The sequence below is a fragment of the Salvelinus namaycush genome, unplaced genomic scaffold, assembly GCF_016432855.1.
Source record: "Salvelinus namaycush isolate Seneca unplaced genomic scaffold, SaNama_1.0 Scaffold3674, whole genome shotgun sequence".
Taxonomy (NCBI): domain Eukaryota; kingdom Metazoa; phylum Chordata; class Actinopteri; order Salmoniformes; family Salmonidae; genus Salvelinus; species Salvelinus namaycush.
In genome coordinates, this window is record NW_024060646.1 from 1 (window position 1) to 19351 (window position 19351).

Below are 19351 nucleotides of genomic sequence, written 5' to 3' on the forward strand. Positions count from 1 at the left end.
CTCTCTCTCTTTCTCTGTAACAGTCCTGGAGGGCTGAAACACTTTTGTTTCTACCTGGTAGTTAATTACACTCACCTGGTGTCCCATGTCTTAATCAGTCCCTAATTAGAAGGAGAGGATGAAAACCAGAAGTATTTCGTCCCTTCAGGACCCGACATTGAATAGCTCTGGTTTAGAGAGACAGGGAGCTGCTTCAACCGTGTTTCCCAAACCACTCCCTGAGGACCCCCACCCATTCCCCTTATAGTTGTTTCCCAAACCACTCCTTGAGGACCCCCATCCATTCCCCTTATAGTTGTTTCCCAAACCACTCCTTGAGGACCCCCATCCATTCCCCTTATAGTTGTTTCCCAAACCACTCCTTGAGGACCCCCACCCATTCCCCTTAAAGTTGTTTCCCAAACCACTCCTTGAGGGCCCCCACCCATTTCCCTTATAGTTGTTTCCCAAACCACTCCTTGAGGACCCCCACCCATTCCCCTTATAGTTGTTTCCCAAACCACTCCTTGAGGACCCCCATCCATTCCCCTTATAGTTGTTTCCCAAACCACTCCTTGAGGACCCCCATCCATTCCTCTTATAGTTGTTTCCCAAACCACTCCTTGAGGACCCCCATCCATTCCCCTTATAGTTGTTTCCCAAACCACTCCCTGAGGACCCCCATCCATTCCCCTTATAGTTGTTTCCCAAACCACTCCTTGAGGACCCCCATCCATTCCCCTTATAGTTGTTTCCCAAACCACTCCTTGAGGACCCCCACCCATTCCCCTTAAAGTTGTTTCCCAAACCACTCCTTGAGGGCCCCCACCCATTTCCCTTATAGTTGTTTCCCAAACCACTCCTTGAGGACCCCCATCCATTCCCCTTATAGTTGTTTCCCAAACCACTCCTTGAGGACCCCCATCCATTCCCCTTATAGTTGTTTCCCAAACCACTCCTTGAGGTCCCCCACCCATTCCCCTTACAGTTGTTTCCCAAACCACTCCTTGAGGACCCCCACCCATTCCCCTTATAGTTGTTTCCCAAACCACTCCTTGAGGACCCCCATCCATTCCCCTTATAGTTGTTTCCCAAACCACTCCTTGAGGACTCCCACTCATTCCCCTTATAGTTGTTTCCCAAACCACTCCTTGAGGACCCCCACCCATTCCCCTTATAGTTGTTTCCCAAACCACTCCTTGAGGACCCCCATCCATTCCCCTTATAGTTGTTTCCCAAACCACTCCTTGAGGACCCCCATCCATTCCTCTTATAGTTGTTTCCCAAACCACTCCTTGAGGACCCCCACCCATTCCCCTTATAGTTGTTTCCCAAACCACTCCTTGAGGACCCCCACCCATTCCCCTTAAAGTTGTTTCCCAAACCACTCCTTGAGGGCCCCCACCCATTTCCCTTATAGTTGTTTCCCAAACCACTCCTTGAGGACCCCCATCCATTCCCCTTATAGTTGTTTCCCAAACCACTCCTTGAGGACCCCATCCATTCCTCTTATAGTTGTTTCCCAAACCACTCCTTGAGGACCCCCATCCATTCCCCTTATAGTTGTTTCCCAAACCACTCCTTGAGGTCCCCCATCCATTCCCCTTATAGTTGTTGCCCAAACCACTCCTTGAGGACCCCCACCCATTCCCCTTATAGTTGTTTCCCAAACCACTCCTTGAGGTCCCCCATCCATTCCCCTCATGATGATGATGATAGTGGTGGTGATGATGGTAGTGGTGATGATGAGGATAGTGGTGATGATGATGATGATAGTGGTGATGATGATGATGATGATGATGATGATAGTGGTGATGGTGATGATGACGATAGTGGTGATGATGATGATAAAAGTGGTCATGATGATGATGATGATGATAGTGGTGGGGATGATGATAATAGTGGTCATGATGACAATGATAGTGGTGATGATGATAGTGGTGATGGTGATGATGATAATGAGGATAGTGGTGATGATGATGATAATAGTGGTCATGATGACGATGATGATGATAGTGGTGGTGATGATGATAATAGTGGTCATGATGACGATGATGATGATAGTGGTGGTGATGATGATAATAGTGGTGATGATGATAGTGGTGGTGATGATGATAATAGTGGTGATGATGATAGTGGTGATGGTGATGATGATGATGATGATAGTGGTCATGATGACGATGATGATGATGATAGTGGTGGTGATGATGATGATACTGGTGATGATGATAGTGGTGATGGTGATGATGATGATAGTGGTGGTGATGATGATGATGATGCTGATAGTGATGATGATGATGATAGTGATGATGATGACGATGATGATGATGATGATGACCGGTGTGGTGATGATGATAGTGATGATAGTGGTGATGGTGATGATGATGATAGTGTTGATGGTGATGATGATGATGATGATGCTGATAGTGATGATGATGATGATGATAGTGATGATGATGACGATGATGATGATGATGATGATGACCGGTGTGGTGATGATGATAGTGATGATAGTGGTGATAGTGATGATGATGATAGTGGTGATGGTGATGATGATGATGATGATGCTGATAGTGATGATGATGATGATGATAGTGATGATGATGACGATGATGATGATGATGATGATGACCGGTGTGGTGATGATGATAGTGATGATTGTTGTGGTGATGATGATGAGGATAGTGATGATGATGATGAGGATAGTGGTGGTGATGATGATGATAGTGATGATGATGATGATGATGATGATGATGATAGTGGTGATGATGATAGTGATGATTGTTGTGGTGGTGATGATGATGATAGTGATGATGATGATGATAGTGGTGGTGATGATGATGATAGTGGTTATGATGATGATAGTGGTGATGATGATGATGCTGATAGTGATGATGATGATGATGATAGTGGTGATGATGATGATGCTGATAGTGATGATGATGATGATGATGATGATGATGATGATAGTGGTGATGATGATGATGGTGATGATGATGATGACGATGATGATGATGATGATAGTGATGATGATGATGATGATGCTAGTGGGGATGATGATGATGCTGATAGTGATGATGATGATGATAGTGGTGATGATGATGATGATGATGATGATGATGATGATGATGATGATGATAGTGATGATGGTGATGATAGTGGTGATGATGATGATGGCGATGATGATGATAGTTGTGATGATGATGATGATAGTGATGATGATAGTTGTGATGATGATGATGATGATGATGATGATGATGATGATGATAGCGGTGATGATAGTGGTGATGGTGATGATGATGATAGTGATGATGATAGTTGTGATGATGATGATAGCGGTGATAGTGATGATGATGATGATGATAGCGGTGATGATGATGATAGTGGTGATGATGATGATGATGATGATAGTTGTGATGATGATGATGATGATGATGATGATGGCGGTGAAAGTGATGATGATAGCGGTGATAGTGATGATGATGATGATGGCGGTGAAAGTGATGATGATAGCGGTGATGGTGATGATGATAGTGATGATGATGATGATGATGACGATAGCGATGATGATGATGATGATGATGATGATGATGATGATGATGATAGCGATGATGATGATGATTATGATGATGATGATGATGATGATAGCGATGATGATGATGATGATGATGATGATGATGATGATGATGATGATGATAGCGGTGATGATAGTGGTGATGATGATGATGATGCTGATGATGGTGGTGATGATGATGGTGATGATTATTGTGATGAATGATGTGTTTCAGGGACATGATGCACGTGACCTACGAGGAGCGTGACCTGTCCTTCACCGTAGACGGTTACCAAGCCAACCCCAAACTGTCCGTCATTGTCCTTCATCCAAATAGGACATGGGAGAAGGTAACACTGTTTTCATCAGTATTTGTTTAACTGTTTAATTTAATGTGTTTGACAGGGACCAGGTACATTTAAACTGTAGGAGAGTGCCCAGTGTGGAGCCATCCTGACAGGCCCACCCAGTGTGGAGCCAACCTGACAGGCCCACCCTGTGTGGAGTCAACCTGACAGGCCCACCCTGTGTGGAGTCAACCTGACATACTGTTGATATCTACTCTCTGTATATCTGTCCAGCTGGTAGGACCATACTGTTGATATCTACTCTCTGTATATCTGTCCAGCTGGTAGATAGATACTGTTGATATCTACTCTCTGTATATCTGTCCAGCTGGTAGATAGATACTGTTGATATCTACTCTCTGTATATCTGTCCAGCTGGTAGAAACATACTGTTGATATCTACTCTCTGTATATCTGTCCAGCTGGTAGAAACATACTGTTGATATCTACTCTCTGTATATCTGTCCAGCTGGTAGAAACATACTGTTGATATCTACTCTCTGTATATCTGTCCAGCTGGTAGAAACATACTGTTGATATCTACTCTCTGTATATCTGTCCAGCTGGTAGATAGATACTGTTGATATCTACTCTCTGTATATCTGTCCAGCTGGTAGAAACATACTGTTGATATCTACTCTCTGTATATCTGTCCAGCTGGTAGAAACATACTGTTGATATCTACTCTCTGTATATCTGTCCAGCTGGTAGATAGATACTGTTGATATCTACTCTCTGTATATCTGTCCAGCTGGTAATAACATACTGTTGATATCTACTCTCTGTATATCTGTCCAGCTGGTAGATAGATACTGTTGATATCTACTCTCTGTATATCTGTCCAGCTGGTAATAACATACTGTTGATATCTACTCTCTGTATATCTATCCAGCTGGTAGATAGATACTGTTGATATCTACTCTCTGTATATCTGTCCAGCTGGTAGAAACATACTGTTGATATCTACTCTCTGTATATCTGTCCAGCTGGTAGATAGATACTGTTGATATCTACTCTCTGTATATCTGTCCAGCTGGTAGATAGATACTGTTGATATCTACTCTCTGTATATCTGTCCAGCTGGTAGAAACATACTGTTGATATCTACTCTCTGTATATCTATCCAGCTGGTAGATAGATACTGTTGATATCTACTCTCTGTATATCTGTCCAGCTGGTAGATAGATACTGTTGATATTTACTCTCTGTATATCTGTCCAGCTGGTAGAAACATACTGTTGATATCTACTCTCTGTATATCTGTCCAGCTGGTAGAAACATACTGTTGATATCTACTCTCTGTATATCTGTCCAGCTGGTAGAAACATACTGTTGATATCTACTCTCTGTATATCTGTCCAGCTGGTAGATAGATACTGTTGATATCTACTCTCTGTATATCTGTCCAGCTGGTAATAACATACTGTTGATATCTACTCTCTGTATATCTGTCCAGCTGGTAGAAACACACTGTTGATATCTACTCTCTGTATATCTGTCCAGCTGGTAGATAGATACTGTTGATATCTACTCTCTGTATATCTGTCCAGCTGGTAGAAACATACTGTTGATATCTATTCTCTGTATATCTGTCCAGCTGGTAGATAGATACTGTTGATATCTACTCTCTGTATATCTGTCCAGCTGGTAGATAGATACTGTTGATATCTACTCTCTGTATATCTGTCCAGCTGGTAGAAACATACTGTTGATATCTACTCTCTGTATATCTGTCCAGCTGGTAGAAACATACTGTTGTTATCTACTCTCTGTATATCTGTCCAGCTGGTAGAAACATACTGTTGTTATCTACTCTCTGTATATCTGTCCAGCTGGTAGAAACATACTGTTGATATCTACTCTCTGAAAAATGTATTTCTCTCACCCGCCCCTCTCTCTCGCTTTGTCTCTCTCTTTGTCTCTCCCTTTGTCTGTCCGTCCGTCCGTCCGTCCGTCCGTCCGTCCCTCTCTCTCTCTCTCTCTCTCTCTCTCTCTCTCTCTCTCTCTCTCTCTCTCTCTCTCTCTCTCTCTCTCTCTCTCTCTCTCTCTCTCTCTCTCTCTCTCTCTCTCTCTCTCTATTTCTCTCACTCTCTATTTCTCTCACTCTCTCCAGATGGGTCGTTGGGAGAATGGGACCCTTTCTCTGATGTTCCCGGTATGGCCCAGGTAGAACTATTTTTAAATCTATTTACATTGTTTATATGACACAGTTACATGTAATATAAAGTTAGTCAGTAGCCTGTTCATATGACGTAGTTACATCTAGTTACGCGCTTGTCTAACCCTAAGCCCCGGACAGGACACTAGTCTAACCCTAACCCCCTGGACAGGGCACTAGTCGAACCCTAACCCCCTGGACAGGACACTAGTCTTACCCTAACCCCCTGGACAGGACACTAGTCTAACCCTAACCCCCTGGACAGGACACTAGTCTAACCCTAACCCCCTGGACAGGACACTAGTCTAACCCTGAGCCCCAGACAGGACACTAGTCTAACCCTAACCCCCTGGACAGGACACTAGTCTAACCCTAACCCCCTGGACAGGACACTAGTCTAACCCTAACCCCCTGGACAGGGCACTAGTCTAACCCTAACCCCCTGGACAGGACACTAGTCTAACCCTAACCCCCTGGACAGGGCACTAGTCTAACCCTAACCCCCTGGACAGGGCATTAGTCTAACCCTAACCCCCTGGACAGGACACTAGTCTAACCCTAACCCCCTGGACAGGACACTAGTCTAACCCTAACCCCCTGGACAGGACACTAGTCTAACCCTAACCCCCTGGACAGGACACTAGTCTAACCCTAACCCCCTGGACAGGACACTAGTCTAACCCTAACCCCCTGGACAGGACACTAGTCTAACCCTAACCCCCTGGACAGGACACTAGTCTAACCCTAACCCCCTGGACAGGACACTAGTCTAACCTTAACCCCCTGGACAGGACACTAGTCGAACTCTAACCCCCTGGACAGGACACTAGTCTAACCCTAACCCCCTGGACAGGACACTAGTCTAACCCTAACCCCCTGGACAGGGCACTAGTCGAACCCTAACCCCCTGGACAGGACACTAGTCTTACCCTAACCCCCTGGACAGGACACTAGTCTAACCCTAACCCCCTGGACAGGACACTAGTCTAACCCTAACCCCCTGGACAGGACACTAGTCTAACCCTAACCCCCTGGACAGGACACTAGTCTAACCCTAACCCCCTGGACAGGACACTAGTCTAACCCTAACCCCCTGGACAGGGCACTAGTCTAACCCTAACCCCCTGGACAGGGCACTAGTCGAACCCTAACCCCCCTGGACAGGGCACTAGTCTAACCCTAACCCCCTGGACAGGACACTAGTCGAACCCTAACCCCCTGGACAGGGCACTAGTCTAACCTTAACCCCCTGGACAGGACACTACTCTAACCTTAACCCCCTGGACAGGGCACTAGTCTAACCCTAAGCCTCTGGACAGGACACTAGTCTGACCCTAAGCCCCTGGACAGGACACTAGTCTAACCCTAACCCCCTGGACAGGACACTAGTCTAACCCTAACCCCCTGGACAGGACACTAGTCTAACCCTAACCCCCTGGACAGGACACTAGTCTAACCCTAACCCCCTGAACAGGACACTAGTCTAACCCTAACCCCCCGGACAGGACACTAGTCTAACCCTAACCCCCTGGACAGGACACTAGTCTAACCCTAACCCCCTGGACAGGACACTAGTCTAACCCTAACCCCCTGGACAGGACACTAGTCTAACCCTAACCCCCTGGACAGGACACTAGTCTAACCCTAACCCCCTGGACAGGACACTAGTCTAACCCTAACCCCCTGGACAGGGCACTAGTTGAACCCTAACCCCCTGGACAGGGCACTAGTCTAACCCTAACCCCCTGGACAGGGCACTAGTCTAACCTTAACCCCCTGGACAGGACACTAGTCGAACCCTAACCCCCTGGACAGGGCACTAGTCTAACCTTAACCCCCTGGACAGGACACTAGTCTAACCTTAACCCCCTGGACAGGGCACTAGTCTAACCCTAAGCCTCTGGACAGGACACTAGTCTAACCCTAACCCCCCAGACAGGACACTAGTCTAACCCTAACCCCCTGGACAGGACACTAGTCTAACCCTAACCCCCTGGACAGGACACTAGTCTAACCCTAACCCCCTGGACAGGACACTAGTCTAACCCTAACCCCCTGGACAGGACACTAGTCTAACCCTAACCCCCTGGACAGGACACTAGTCTAACCCTAACCCCCTGGACAGGACACTAGTCTAACCCTCACCCCCCGGACAGGACACTAGTCTAACCCTAAACACCTGGACAGGACACTAGTCTAACCCTAACCCCCTGGACAGGACACTAGTCTAACCCTAACCCCCTGGACAGGACACTAGTCTAACCCTAACCCCCTGGACAGGACACTAGTCTTACCCTAACCCCCTGGATAGGACACTAGTCTAACCCTAAACCCCTGGACAGGACACTAGTCTAACCCTAACCCCCTGGACAGGGCACTAGTCTAACCCTAATCCCCTGGACAGGGCACTAGTCTAACCCTAACCCCCTGGACAGGACACTCGTCTAACCTTAACCCCTGGACAGGGCACTAGTCTAACCCTAACCCCCTGGACAGGGCACTAATCTAACCTTAACCCCCTGGACAGGGCACTAGTCTAACCCTAACCCCCTGGACAGGACACTAGTCTAACCCTAACCCCCTGGACAGGGCACTAGTCTAACCCTAATCCCCTGGACAGGGCACTAGTCTAACCCTAACCCCCTGGACAGGACACTCGTCTAACCTTAACCCCTGGACAGGGCACTAGTCTAACCCTAACCCCCTGGACAGGGCACTAATCTAACCTTAACCCCCTGGACAGGGCACTAGTCTAACCCTACCCCCCTGGACAGGACACTCATCTAACCTTAACCCCCTGGAAAGGGGAATAGTCTAACCCTAACCCCCTGGACAGGGCACTAGTCTAACCCTAATCCCCTGGACAGGACACTAGTCTAACCCTAACCCCCTGGACAGGACACTAGTCTAACCCTAACCCCCTGGACAGGACACTAGTCTAACCCTAACCCCTGGACAGGACACTAGTCTAACCCTAACCCCCTGGACAGGACACTAGTCTAACCTTAACCCCCTGGACAGGACACTAGTCTAACCCTAACCCCCTGGACAGGACACTAGTCTAACCCTAACCCCCTGGACAGGGCACTAGTCTAACCCTAACCCCCTGGACAGGACACTAGTCTAACCCTAACCCCCTGGACAGGACACTAGTCTAACCCTAACCCCCTGGACAGGACACTAGTCTAACCCTAACCCCCTGGACAGGACACTAGTCTAACCCTAACCCCCTGGACAGGACACTAGTCTAACCCTAACCCCCTGGACAGGACACTAGTCTAACCTTAACCCCCTGGTTTTCTGTGTAAGCAGGCGTAACTCGTTATAATGCATTATAATGTCTGTCTGAGCAGGTATATCTTGTTATAATGCATTATAATGTCTGTCTGAGCAGGTATATCTTGTTATAATGCATTATAATGTATGTGTGAGCAGGTATATATTGTTATAATGCATTATAATGTCTGTCTGAGCAGGTGTATCTTGTTATAATGCATTATAATGTCTGTCTGAGCAGGTATATCTTGTTATAATGCATTATAATGTCTGTCTGAGCTGGTATATCTCGTTATAATGCATTATAATGTCTGTCTGAGCAGGTGTATCTTGTTATAATGCATTATAATGTCTGTCTGAGCAGGTATATCTTGTTATAATGCATTATAATGTGTCTGTGAGCAGGTATAACTCGTGGGGAGACGAGGAGGCTGATGAGAACCACCTGTCTATCGTGACTCTGGAGGAGAAACCCTTCGTCGTCGTTGACAACGTAGACATCCTGACTGGAACATGCATGAGGAACTCTGTTCCCTGTAGGAAACATGTTAAAGAGTAGGTCTACACCTCTATCACTCTATACCTATATCACTCTATCACTCTATCACTCTATCAATCTGTCTGTCTGTCTGTCTGTCTGTCTGTCTGTCTGTCTGTCTGTCTGTCTGTCTGTCTGTCTGTCTGTCTGTCTGTCTGTCTGTCTGTCTGTCTGTCTGTCTGTCTGTCTGTCTATCTATTTATGAATCTCTCAATCAATCAATCTGGTCTGGGCTTTGACTCGGCCATTTCATGACATGTAAATGTTTCCCCTTAAAACCTTTTCTCAATAGGGGGGCGCCATTTCGACTTTGTAAAAAAACGTTCCCAAATTAAACTGCCTCGTACTCAATTCTTGCTCGTACAATATGCATATTATTATTACTATTGGATAGAAAACACTCTCTAGTTTCTAAAACCGTTTGAATTATATCTGTGAGTAAAACAGAACTCAAGTTGCAGCAAACTTCCTGTCAGGAAGTGAGAAATCTGAAATCGGGCACTCTGTTCCAGGGTCAGTTTATGAATTTGCATGTAATCTATGAGTCGACATGCACTGCATACGATTTCCCCTAGATGTCAGTAAGCAGTGAGAATTGGAATGGGGTTGCTAGGTAGATCTGAGGCCGTATAAAGGCTCTTGGAACGGAGTGTGCACTCTTTTCAACGTTCGTCATGACGCAAGACAGACCTCAGGATTGCATTCGGAAAAGCTCTCGTTATAGGAGTTAGATTTATCCGGCTCTGATTTTATTCGATATAGGTGTTAAAAACATCATAATGTAGTTAATTTAAACCGAGTTATATCAGTTTATATCAGTATATTGCGATTTTCGGTATTTTGTTTGTGCTGCGTTATGGTGAGTTGGACACGTTTTCGCCACATGGCTAATGTTTGCTGCTAATTCCAAAGTTGAAGACGACAATCTACAACCGAGCAACGATTATTCTGGACAAAGGACAACTTGCACAAGATTCTGATGGAAGCTCATCAAATAGTAAGAACTATTTATGATGTTAATTCGTTGTTCTGTTGAAAAATGTGAAACTAATCTTCCGCCATTCATTTCGGTGCGGTCTCGCTTTAACGCACGCTGTATGTCATAGTAACGTTAATTTTAAAAATCTAACACAGCGGTTGCATTAAGAACTAATGTATCTTTCATTTGCTGTCCAACCTGTATTTTTTTGTCAAGTTTATGATTAGTTATTGATTAGATTAGGTGCCTCTCCCAAGATTTCTCCCGACATTTTGTTTGTTGTTTGGCTACTATTCATATTGTATAACCACGATTTGTGCCGCTAAATATGCACATTTTCGAACAAACCATATATGTATTGTGTAATTTGATGTTATAGGACTGTCATCTGAAGAATTTTGAGAAGGTTAGTGAAAATTTATATCTTTTGCTGGTTTATTCGTTATCACTACTGTTGGCTTGAATCAATGCTGTTGTGTGGTTGGCTATTGTAGTAAGCTAATATAATGCTATATTGTGTTTTCGCTGTAAAACACTTAAAAAATCTGAAATATTGTCTGGATTCACAAGATCTTTGTCTTTCATTTGCTGTACACTGTGTATTTTTAATAAATGTTTTATGATGAGTATTTAGGTAATTCACGTTGCTCTCTGTAGTTATTCTAGTTGCTTTGGTGAGAGTTGTGATGGTGGCTGCAATGTAAAACTATGATTTATACCTGAAATATGCACATTTTTCGAACAAAACATATGCTATACAATAAATATGTTATCAGACTGTCATCTGATGAAGTTGTTTCTTGGTTAGTGACTATTTATATCTTTATTTGGTCGAATTTGTGATAGCTACCTATGCAGTAAAAAAATGGTGGAGAAAAAAAAGTTGGCTCTTTTGCTATCGTGGTTAGCTAATAGAAATACATATTGTGTCTTCCCTGTAAAACATTTTAAAAATCAGAAATGATGGCTGGATTCACAAGATGTGTATCTTTCATCTGGTGTCTTGGACTTGTGATTTCATGATATTTAGATGCTAGTATTTACTTGTGGCGCTATGCTAGGCTATGCTAGTCAGCTTTTTTACTGATGAGGGTGCTCCCGGATCCGGGATTGTGTGCAAGTAGAAGTTAAACCACTCGAGTTGCTTTAGCAGTATGCTTAGGGTCATTGTCCTGCTGGAAGGTGAACCTCCGTCCCAGTCTCAAATCTCTGGAAGACTGAAACATGTTTCCCTCAAGAATCTCCCTATATTTAGCCCCATCCATTATTCCTTCAATTCTGTCCAGTTTCCCAGTCCCTGCCATCCCCACAGCATGATGCTGCCACCACCTTGCTTCACTGTGGGGATGGTGTTTGCGCCAGACATAGCATTTTCCATGATGGCCAAAAAGCTAAATTTTTGTCTCATCTGACCAGAGTACCTTCTTCCATATGTTTGGGGAGTCTCCCACATGCCTTTTGGTGAACACCAAACGTGTTTGCTTATTTTTATTTTTAAGCAATGGCTTTTTTTCTGGTAACTCTTCCATAAATCCCAGTTCTGTGGAGTGTACGGCTTAATTAAAGTGGTCCTATGGACAGATAATCCAATCTCAGCTGTGGAGCTTTGCAGCTCCTTCAGGGTTATCTTTGGTCTCTGTGTTGCCTCTCTGATTAATGCCCTCCTTGCCTGGTCTGTGAGCTTTGGTGGGCGGCCCTCTCTTGGCAGGTTTGTTGCGGTGCCATATTCTTTCCATTTTTTACAATGCCCTCGCTTCATATTCGTCACCAAACCCACTGGCTCTATATATCACACTATCACTCTATATATCACTCTGTATGTCACTATCACTCTATATATCACTCCACATATCACTCTGTATGTCACTATATCACTCTATATATCACTCTATATATCACTCTATATATCACTCTATATATCACTATATATATCACTCTATATGTCACCCTATATATCACTCAGTATGTCACTATCACTCAAATATCACTCTATATATCGCTATATATATCACTCTATATATCACTATATATATCACTCTATATATCACTCCGTATGTCACTCTATATATCACTCTATATATCACTCTATATATCACTCTATATATCACTCTATATATCACTCTATATATCACTCTATATATCACTCTATATGGCACCATATATATCACTCTGTATGTCACTATCACTCAAATATCACTCAAATATCACTCCGTATGTCACTCTATAGATCACTCTATATATCACTATATATATCACTCTATATGTCACCCTATATATCACTCAGTATGTCACTATCACTCAAATATCACTCTATATATCACTCTATATATCACTCTATATATCACTATCACTCTATATATCACTATCACTCTATATATCACTCAATATATCACTCAATATTTCACTCTATATATCACGATCACTCTATATATCACTCTATATATTCCTATCATCTATATATCACTAGCAATCTATATACCACTCTATATACCACGCTACATATCACTACCAAACTATATATTTAACCATATATCACTATATATATATCACTAGCAATATATATATCACTCTATATATCACTATTAATCTATATATCCCTCCATATCTCACTCTATATCACTCTATATATCACTATTAATATATATATTTCACTCTATGTATAACTCTATATATCACAATCAATCTATGTATCACTCTATATATAACTATATATCACTATCGATCTATATATTGCTCTATACATCCCTCTATATATCACTCTATATATCATTATCAATCTATATATCACTCTATACATCACTCTATATATAACTATATATATCACTATCGATCTATATATTGCTCTATATATTGCTCTATATATCACTCTATATAGCATTATCAATCTATTTATCACTCTATACATCACATTCAACATATATATATCACTCTATATATCTCTATAAATCTATATACCACTCTATATATCACTATCAATCTATATATCACTCTATATATCACTATATATATCACCCTATATATCACTCCGTATATCACTCTCAATATGTATCACTCTCAATACCACTCTATATATCACTATCAATATGTATCACGCTATATATCACGCTATTACTCTATATATCACTATCACTCTATATATCACTCTATATATCACCCTATATATCACCCTATATATCACTCTGTATATCACTATCAATATGTATCACTCTATATATCACTGTATATATCACTATCAATATTTATCACTCTACATATCACTCTATATATCACTCTATATATCACGCTATCACTCTATATATCACTTTATATATCACTACCACTCTATATATCACTCTATATATCACTCTATATATCACGCTATATATCACTATCACTCTATATATCACTCTATATACCACTCTATATATCACGCTATATATCACTATCACTCTATATATTACTCTATATATCACTCTATATATCACTATCACTCTATATATCACTACCACTCTATATATCACTGTATATATCACTATCACTCTATATATCACTCTATATATCACTATAACTCTATATAGCACTCTACATATCACTCTATATATCACTATCACTCTATATATCACTCTATATATCACAATATATATTTACTCTATCACTCTATATATCACTATCACTCTATATATCACTCTATATATCACTCAATATATCACTATCACTCTATATATCACTCTATATATCACTCTATATATCACTATCACTCTATATATCACTCTATATATCACTACCACTATATATACCACTCTATATATCACTCAATATACCACTATCACTCTATATATCACTCTATATATCACTCTATGTATCACTCTATATATCACTCTATATGTCACTACCACTCTATATATCACTACCACTCTATATATCACTCTATATATCACTCTATATATCACTATCACTCTATATATCACTCTATATATCACTCTATATATCTCTACCACTCTATATATCACTATCACTCTATATATCACTCTATATATCACTCTATATATCACTCTATATATCACTACCACTCTATATATCACTATCAATCTATATATCACTATCACTCTATATATTGCTCTATATATCACTCTATATATTTCTCATTATAGTGTACTTCTTCTTTTCCCTTTTTACTCCAGTGTCTCCTATTCCCTTTATAGTGTACTCCAGTGTCTCCTATTCCCTTTATAGTGTACTCCAGTGTCTCCTATTCCCTTTATAGTGTACTCCAGTGTCTCCTATTCCCTTTATAGTGCACTCCAGTGTCTCCTATTCCCTTTATAGTGTACTCCAGTGTCCCCTATTCCCTTTATAGTGCACTCCAGTGTCTCCTATTCCCTTTATAGTGTACTCCAGGGTCTCTATTCCCTTTATAGTTTGAGGGAGAGAGAGGGAGAGACAGAAGGGATAGAGGGCCATCTGATATTTTAATCCTGGTGGTAGCTAGGAAGAGTTGGTGTGTGTGTGTGTGTGTGTGTGTGTGTGTGTGTGTGTGTGTGTGTGTGTGTGTGTGTGTGTGTGTGTGTGTGTGTGTGTGTGTGTGTGTGTGTGTGTGTGTGTGTGTGTGTGTGTGTGTGTGTGTGTGTGTGTGTATGTGTGTGTGTTAAGATACAGTAGTTAGTTGGAGCTCTATTTAAAGTCTTGCAGCATCTGCTCCTCTATCCATGTCTTCATCTGGTTTATTCAGACGGCCTGGCCCACTCACACACTCATTTACTGACAGAAGCAGGGAACACTCATACACACAGACAGGCCCTGATACACACTGACCTGTATCTATGTGTGTGTGTTGCAGTAACTCTACAAAAGACGGAGGTTCCTATATAAAGCAGTGTTGTAAAGGGTTCTGTATCGACATCCTGAAGAAGATCGCCCGCAACGTCAAGTTCACCTTCGACCTCTACCTGGTGACCAACGGAAAACACGGCAAGAAGATCAACAACGTCTGGAACGGCATGGTGGGAGAGGTGAGACACACCCTACCTGTCTGTCTGTCTCTATGTCTGTCTGCCTACCTGTCTGTCTGTATGTCTACCTGTCTGTCTCTCTCTCTCTCTCTTTTCCTACGTCCTTCTCTCTCTCTCTCTCTCTCTCTCATTCTCTCTCTCTTAATCTTTGTCTCTCTCCCTACTTCCTTTCCTCTCTGTTAATAGAACTAGCTAGCTAGCTAGGTAGCTAGGTAGGTAGGTAGAGCTATTTGACAATTAAACTTTCTGTGTGTGTATGTGTCTGTTTATAATGTGTGTGTGTGTGTGTGTGTGTCTGTTTATAATGTGTGTGTGTGTTTATAATGTGTTTATAATGTGTATATAATGTGTATATAATGTGTATATAATGTGTATATAAATTGTGTGTATCTGTATATAATGTCTGTGTTGTCCAGGTGATAATGTATATATATAATGTGTATATAATGTATAATGTATCTGTATATAATGTGTGTGTATATAATGTATATACACTGCTCAAAAAAATAAAGGGAACACTTAAACAACACAATGTAACTCCAAGTCAATCACACTTCTGTGAAATCAAACTGTCCACTTAGGAAGCAACACTGATTGACAATAAATTTCACATGCTGTTGTGCAAATGGAATAGACAAAAGGTGGAAATTATAGGCAATTAGCAAGACACCCCCAATAAAGGAGTGGTTCTGCAGGTGGTGACCACAGACCACTTCTCAGTTCCTATGCTTCCTGGCTGATGTTTTGGTCACTTTTGAATGCTGGCGGTGCTTTCACTCTAGTGGTATCATGAGACGGAGTCTACAACCCACACAAGTGGCTCTGGTAGTGCAGCTCATCCAGGATGGCAGATCAATGCGAGCTGTGGCAAGAAGGTTTGCTGTGTCTGTCAGCGTAGTGTCCAGAGCATGGAGGCGCTACCAGGAGACAGGCCAGTACATCAGGAGACGTGGAGGAGGCCGTAGGAGGGCAACAACCCAGCAGCAGGACCGCTACCTCCGCCTTTGTGCAAGGAGGATCAGGAGGAGCACTGCCAGAGCCCTGCAAAATGACCTCCAGCAGGCCACAAATGTGCATGTGTCTGCTCAAACGGTCAGAAACAGACTCCATGAGGGTGGTATGAGGGCCCGACGTCCACAGGTGGGGGTTGTGCTTACAGCCCAACACCGTGCAGGACGTTTGGCATTTGCCAGAGAACACCAAGATTGACAAATTCGCCACTGGCGCCCTGTGCTCTTCACAGATGAAAGCAGGTTCACACACACATGTGACAGACGTGACAGAGTCTGGAGACGCCGTGGAGAACGTTCTGCTGCCTGCAACATCCTCCAGCATGAGCTCGCCAGAGGTAGCCTGACTGCCATTAGGTACCGAGATGAGATCCTCAGACCCCTTGTGAGACCATATGCTGGTGCGGTTGGCCCTGGGTTCCTCCTAATGCAAGACAATGCTAGACCTCATGTGGCTGGAGTGTGTCAGCAGTTCCTGCAAGAGGAAGGCATTGATGCTATGGACTGGCCCGCCCGTTCCCCAGACCTGAATCCAATTGAGAACATCTGGGACAACATGTCTCGCTCCATCCACCAACGCCACGTTGCACCACAGACTGTCCAGGAGTTGGCAGATGCTTTAGTCCAGGTCTGGGAGGAGATCCCTCAGGAGACCATCCACTACCTCATCAGGAGCATGCCCAGGCGTTGTAAGGAGGTCATACAGGCACGTGGAGGCCACACACACCACTGAGCCTCATTTTGACTTGTTTTAAGGACATTACATCAAAGTTGGATCAGCCTGTAGTGTGGTTTTCCAGTTTAATTTTGAGTGTGACTCCAAATCCAGACCTCCATGGGTTGATAAATTTGATTTCCATTGATAATTTTTGTGTGATTTTGTTGTCAGCACATTCAACATTCATAAAGAAAAAATTATTTAATAAGAATAGTTCATTCATTCAGATCTAGGATGTGTTATTTTAGTGTTCCCTTTATTTTTTTGAGCAGTGTATATATGTGTATATAATGTATAATGTATTGTTTATAATGTGTGTTTATAATGTCTGTGTTGTCCAGGTGATAATGTATATATATAATGTGTATATAATGTATAATGTATTGTTTATAATGTGTTTATAATGTGTGTTTATAATGTCTGTGTTGTCCAGGTGATAATGTATATATATAATGTGTATATAATGTATAATGTATTGTTTATAATGTGTTTATAATGTGTGTTTATAATGTCTGTGTTGTCCAGGTGATAATGTATATATATAATGTGTATATAATGTATAATGTATTGTTTATAATGTGTTTATAATGTGTGTTTATAATGTCTGTGTTGTCCAGGTGATAATTTATATATATAATGTGTATATAATGTATAATGTATCTGTATATAATGTGTTTATAATGTGTGTTTATAATGTCTGTCTTGTCCAGATGATAATTTATATATATAATGTGTATATAATGTATAATGTATCTGTATATAATGTGTTTATAATGTGTGTATATAATGTCTGTGTTGTCCAGGTGATAATTTATATATATAATGTGTATATAATGTATAATGTATCTGTATATAATGTGTTTATAATGTGTGTATATAATGTCTGTGTTGTCCAGGTGATAATTTATATATATAATGTGTATATAATGTATAATGTATCTGTATATAATGTGTGTGTATATAATGTATATATAATGTCTGTGTTGTCCAGGTGATTGATGTGTATATAATGTATATATAATGTGTTGTTCAGGTGATTGATGTGTATATAATGTATATATAATATGTTGTTCAGGTGATTGATGTGTATATAATGTATATATAATGTGTTGTTCAGGTGATTGATGTGTATATAATGTATATATAATGTGTGTGTTGTCCAGGTGATTGATGTGTATATAATGTATATATAATGTGTTGTTCAGGTGATTGATGTGTATATAATGTATATATAATGTGTTGTCCAGGTGATTGATGTGTATATAATGTATATATAATGTCTGTGTTGTCCAGGTGATTGATGTGTATATAATGTATATATAATGTCTGTGTTGTTCAGGTGATTGAAAAGAAGGCAGCGATGGCAGTGGGGTCGTTGACCATCAATGAGGAAAGGTCAGAGGTCATAGACTTCTCTGTCCCCTTCGTGGAGACGGGCATCAGCGTCATGGTCGCCCGGAGCAACGGCACCGTCTCCCCCTCCGCCTTCCTCGGTAATACACATCCTTCTGTCTGTCTGTCTTTCTGTCTTTCTTTCTGTTTTACCATCTCTGTCTGTTTCGCTCTCCCTCTCTCTTCATCTAATCCAGGGATGGTCAACCCAAGTCCTCTCTCTCTCTCTAATCCAGGGATTGTCAACCCCAGTCCTCTCTCTCCCTCTAATCCAGGGATGGTCAACCCCAGTCCTCTCTCTCCCTCTAATCCAGGGATGGTCAACTCCAGTCCTCTCTCTCCCTCTAATCCAGGGATGGTCAACTCCAGTCCTCTCTCTCCCTCTAATCCAGGGATGGTCAACCTCAGTCCTC

General features: G+C 42.0%; 1 protein-coding gene across 1 annotated transcript; it reads left to right on the forward strand.

Moving 5' to 3' along the window:
* Window positions 1–3756: 3756 nt before the first annotated feature.
* Window positions 3757–19039, forward strand: LOC120040604 (glutamate receptor ionotropic, NMDA 2A-like; the record flags this gene model as incomplete). The annotated part of the gene is made up of 6 exons (XM_038985691.1): window positions 3757–3882; window positions 5993–6045; window positions 9719–9868; window positions 11607–11609; window positions 15647–15818; window positions 18886–19039. Coding segments are annotated over exons 1-6 (658 nt in total), but the record flags the coding sequence as incomplete, so codon positions are not given.
* Window positions 19040–19351: the final 312 nt, after the last annotated feature.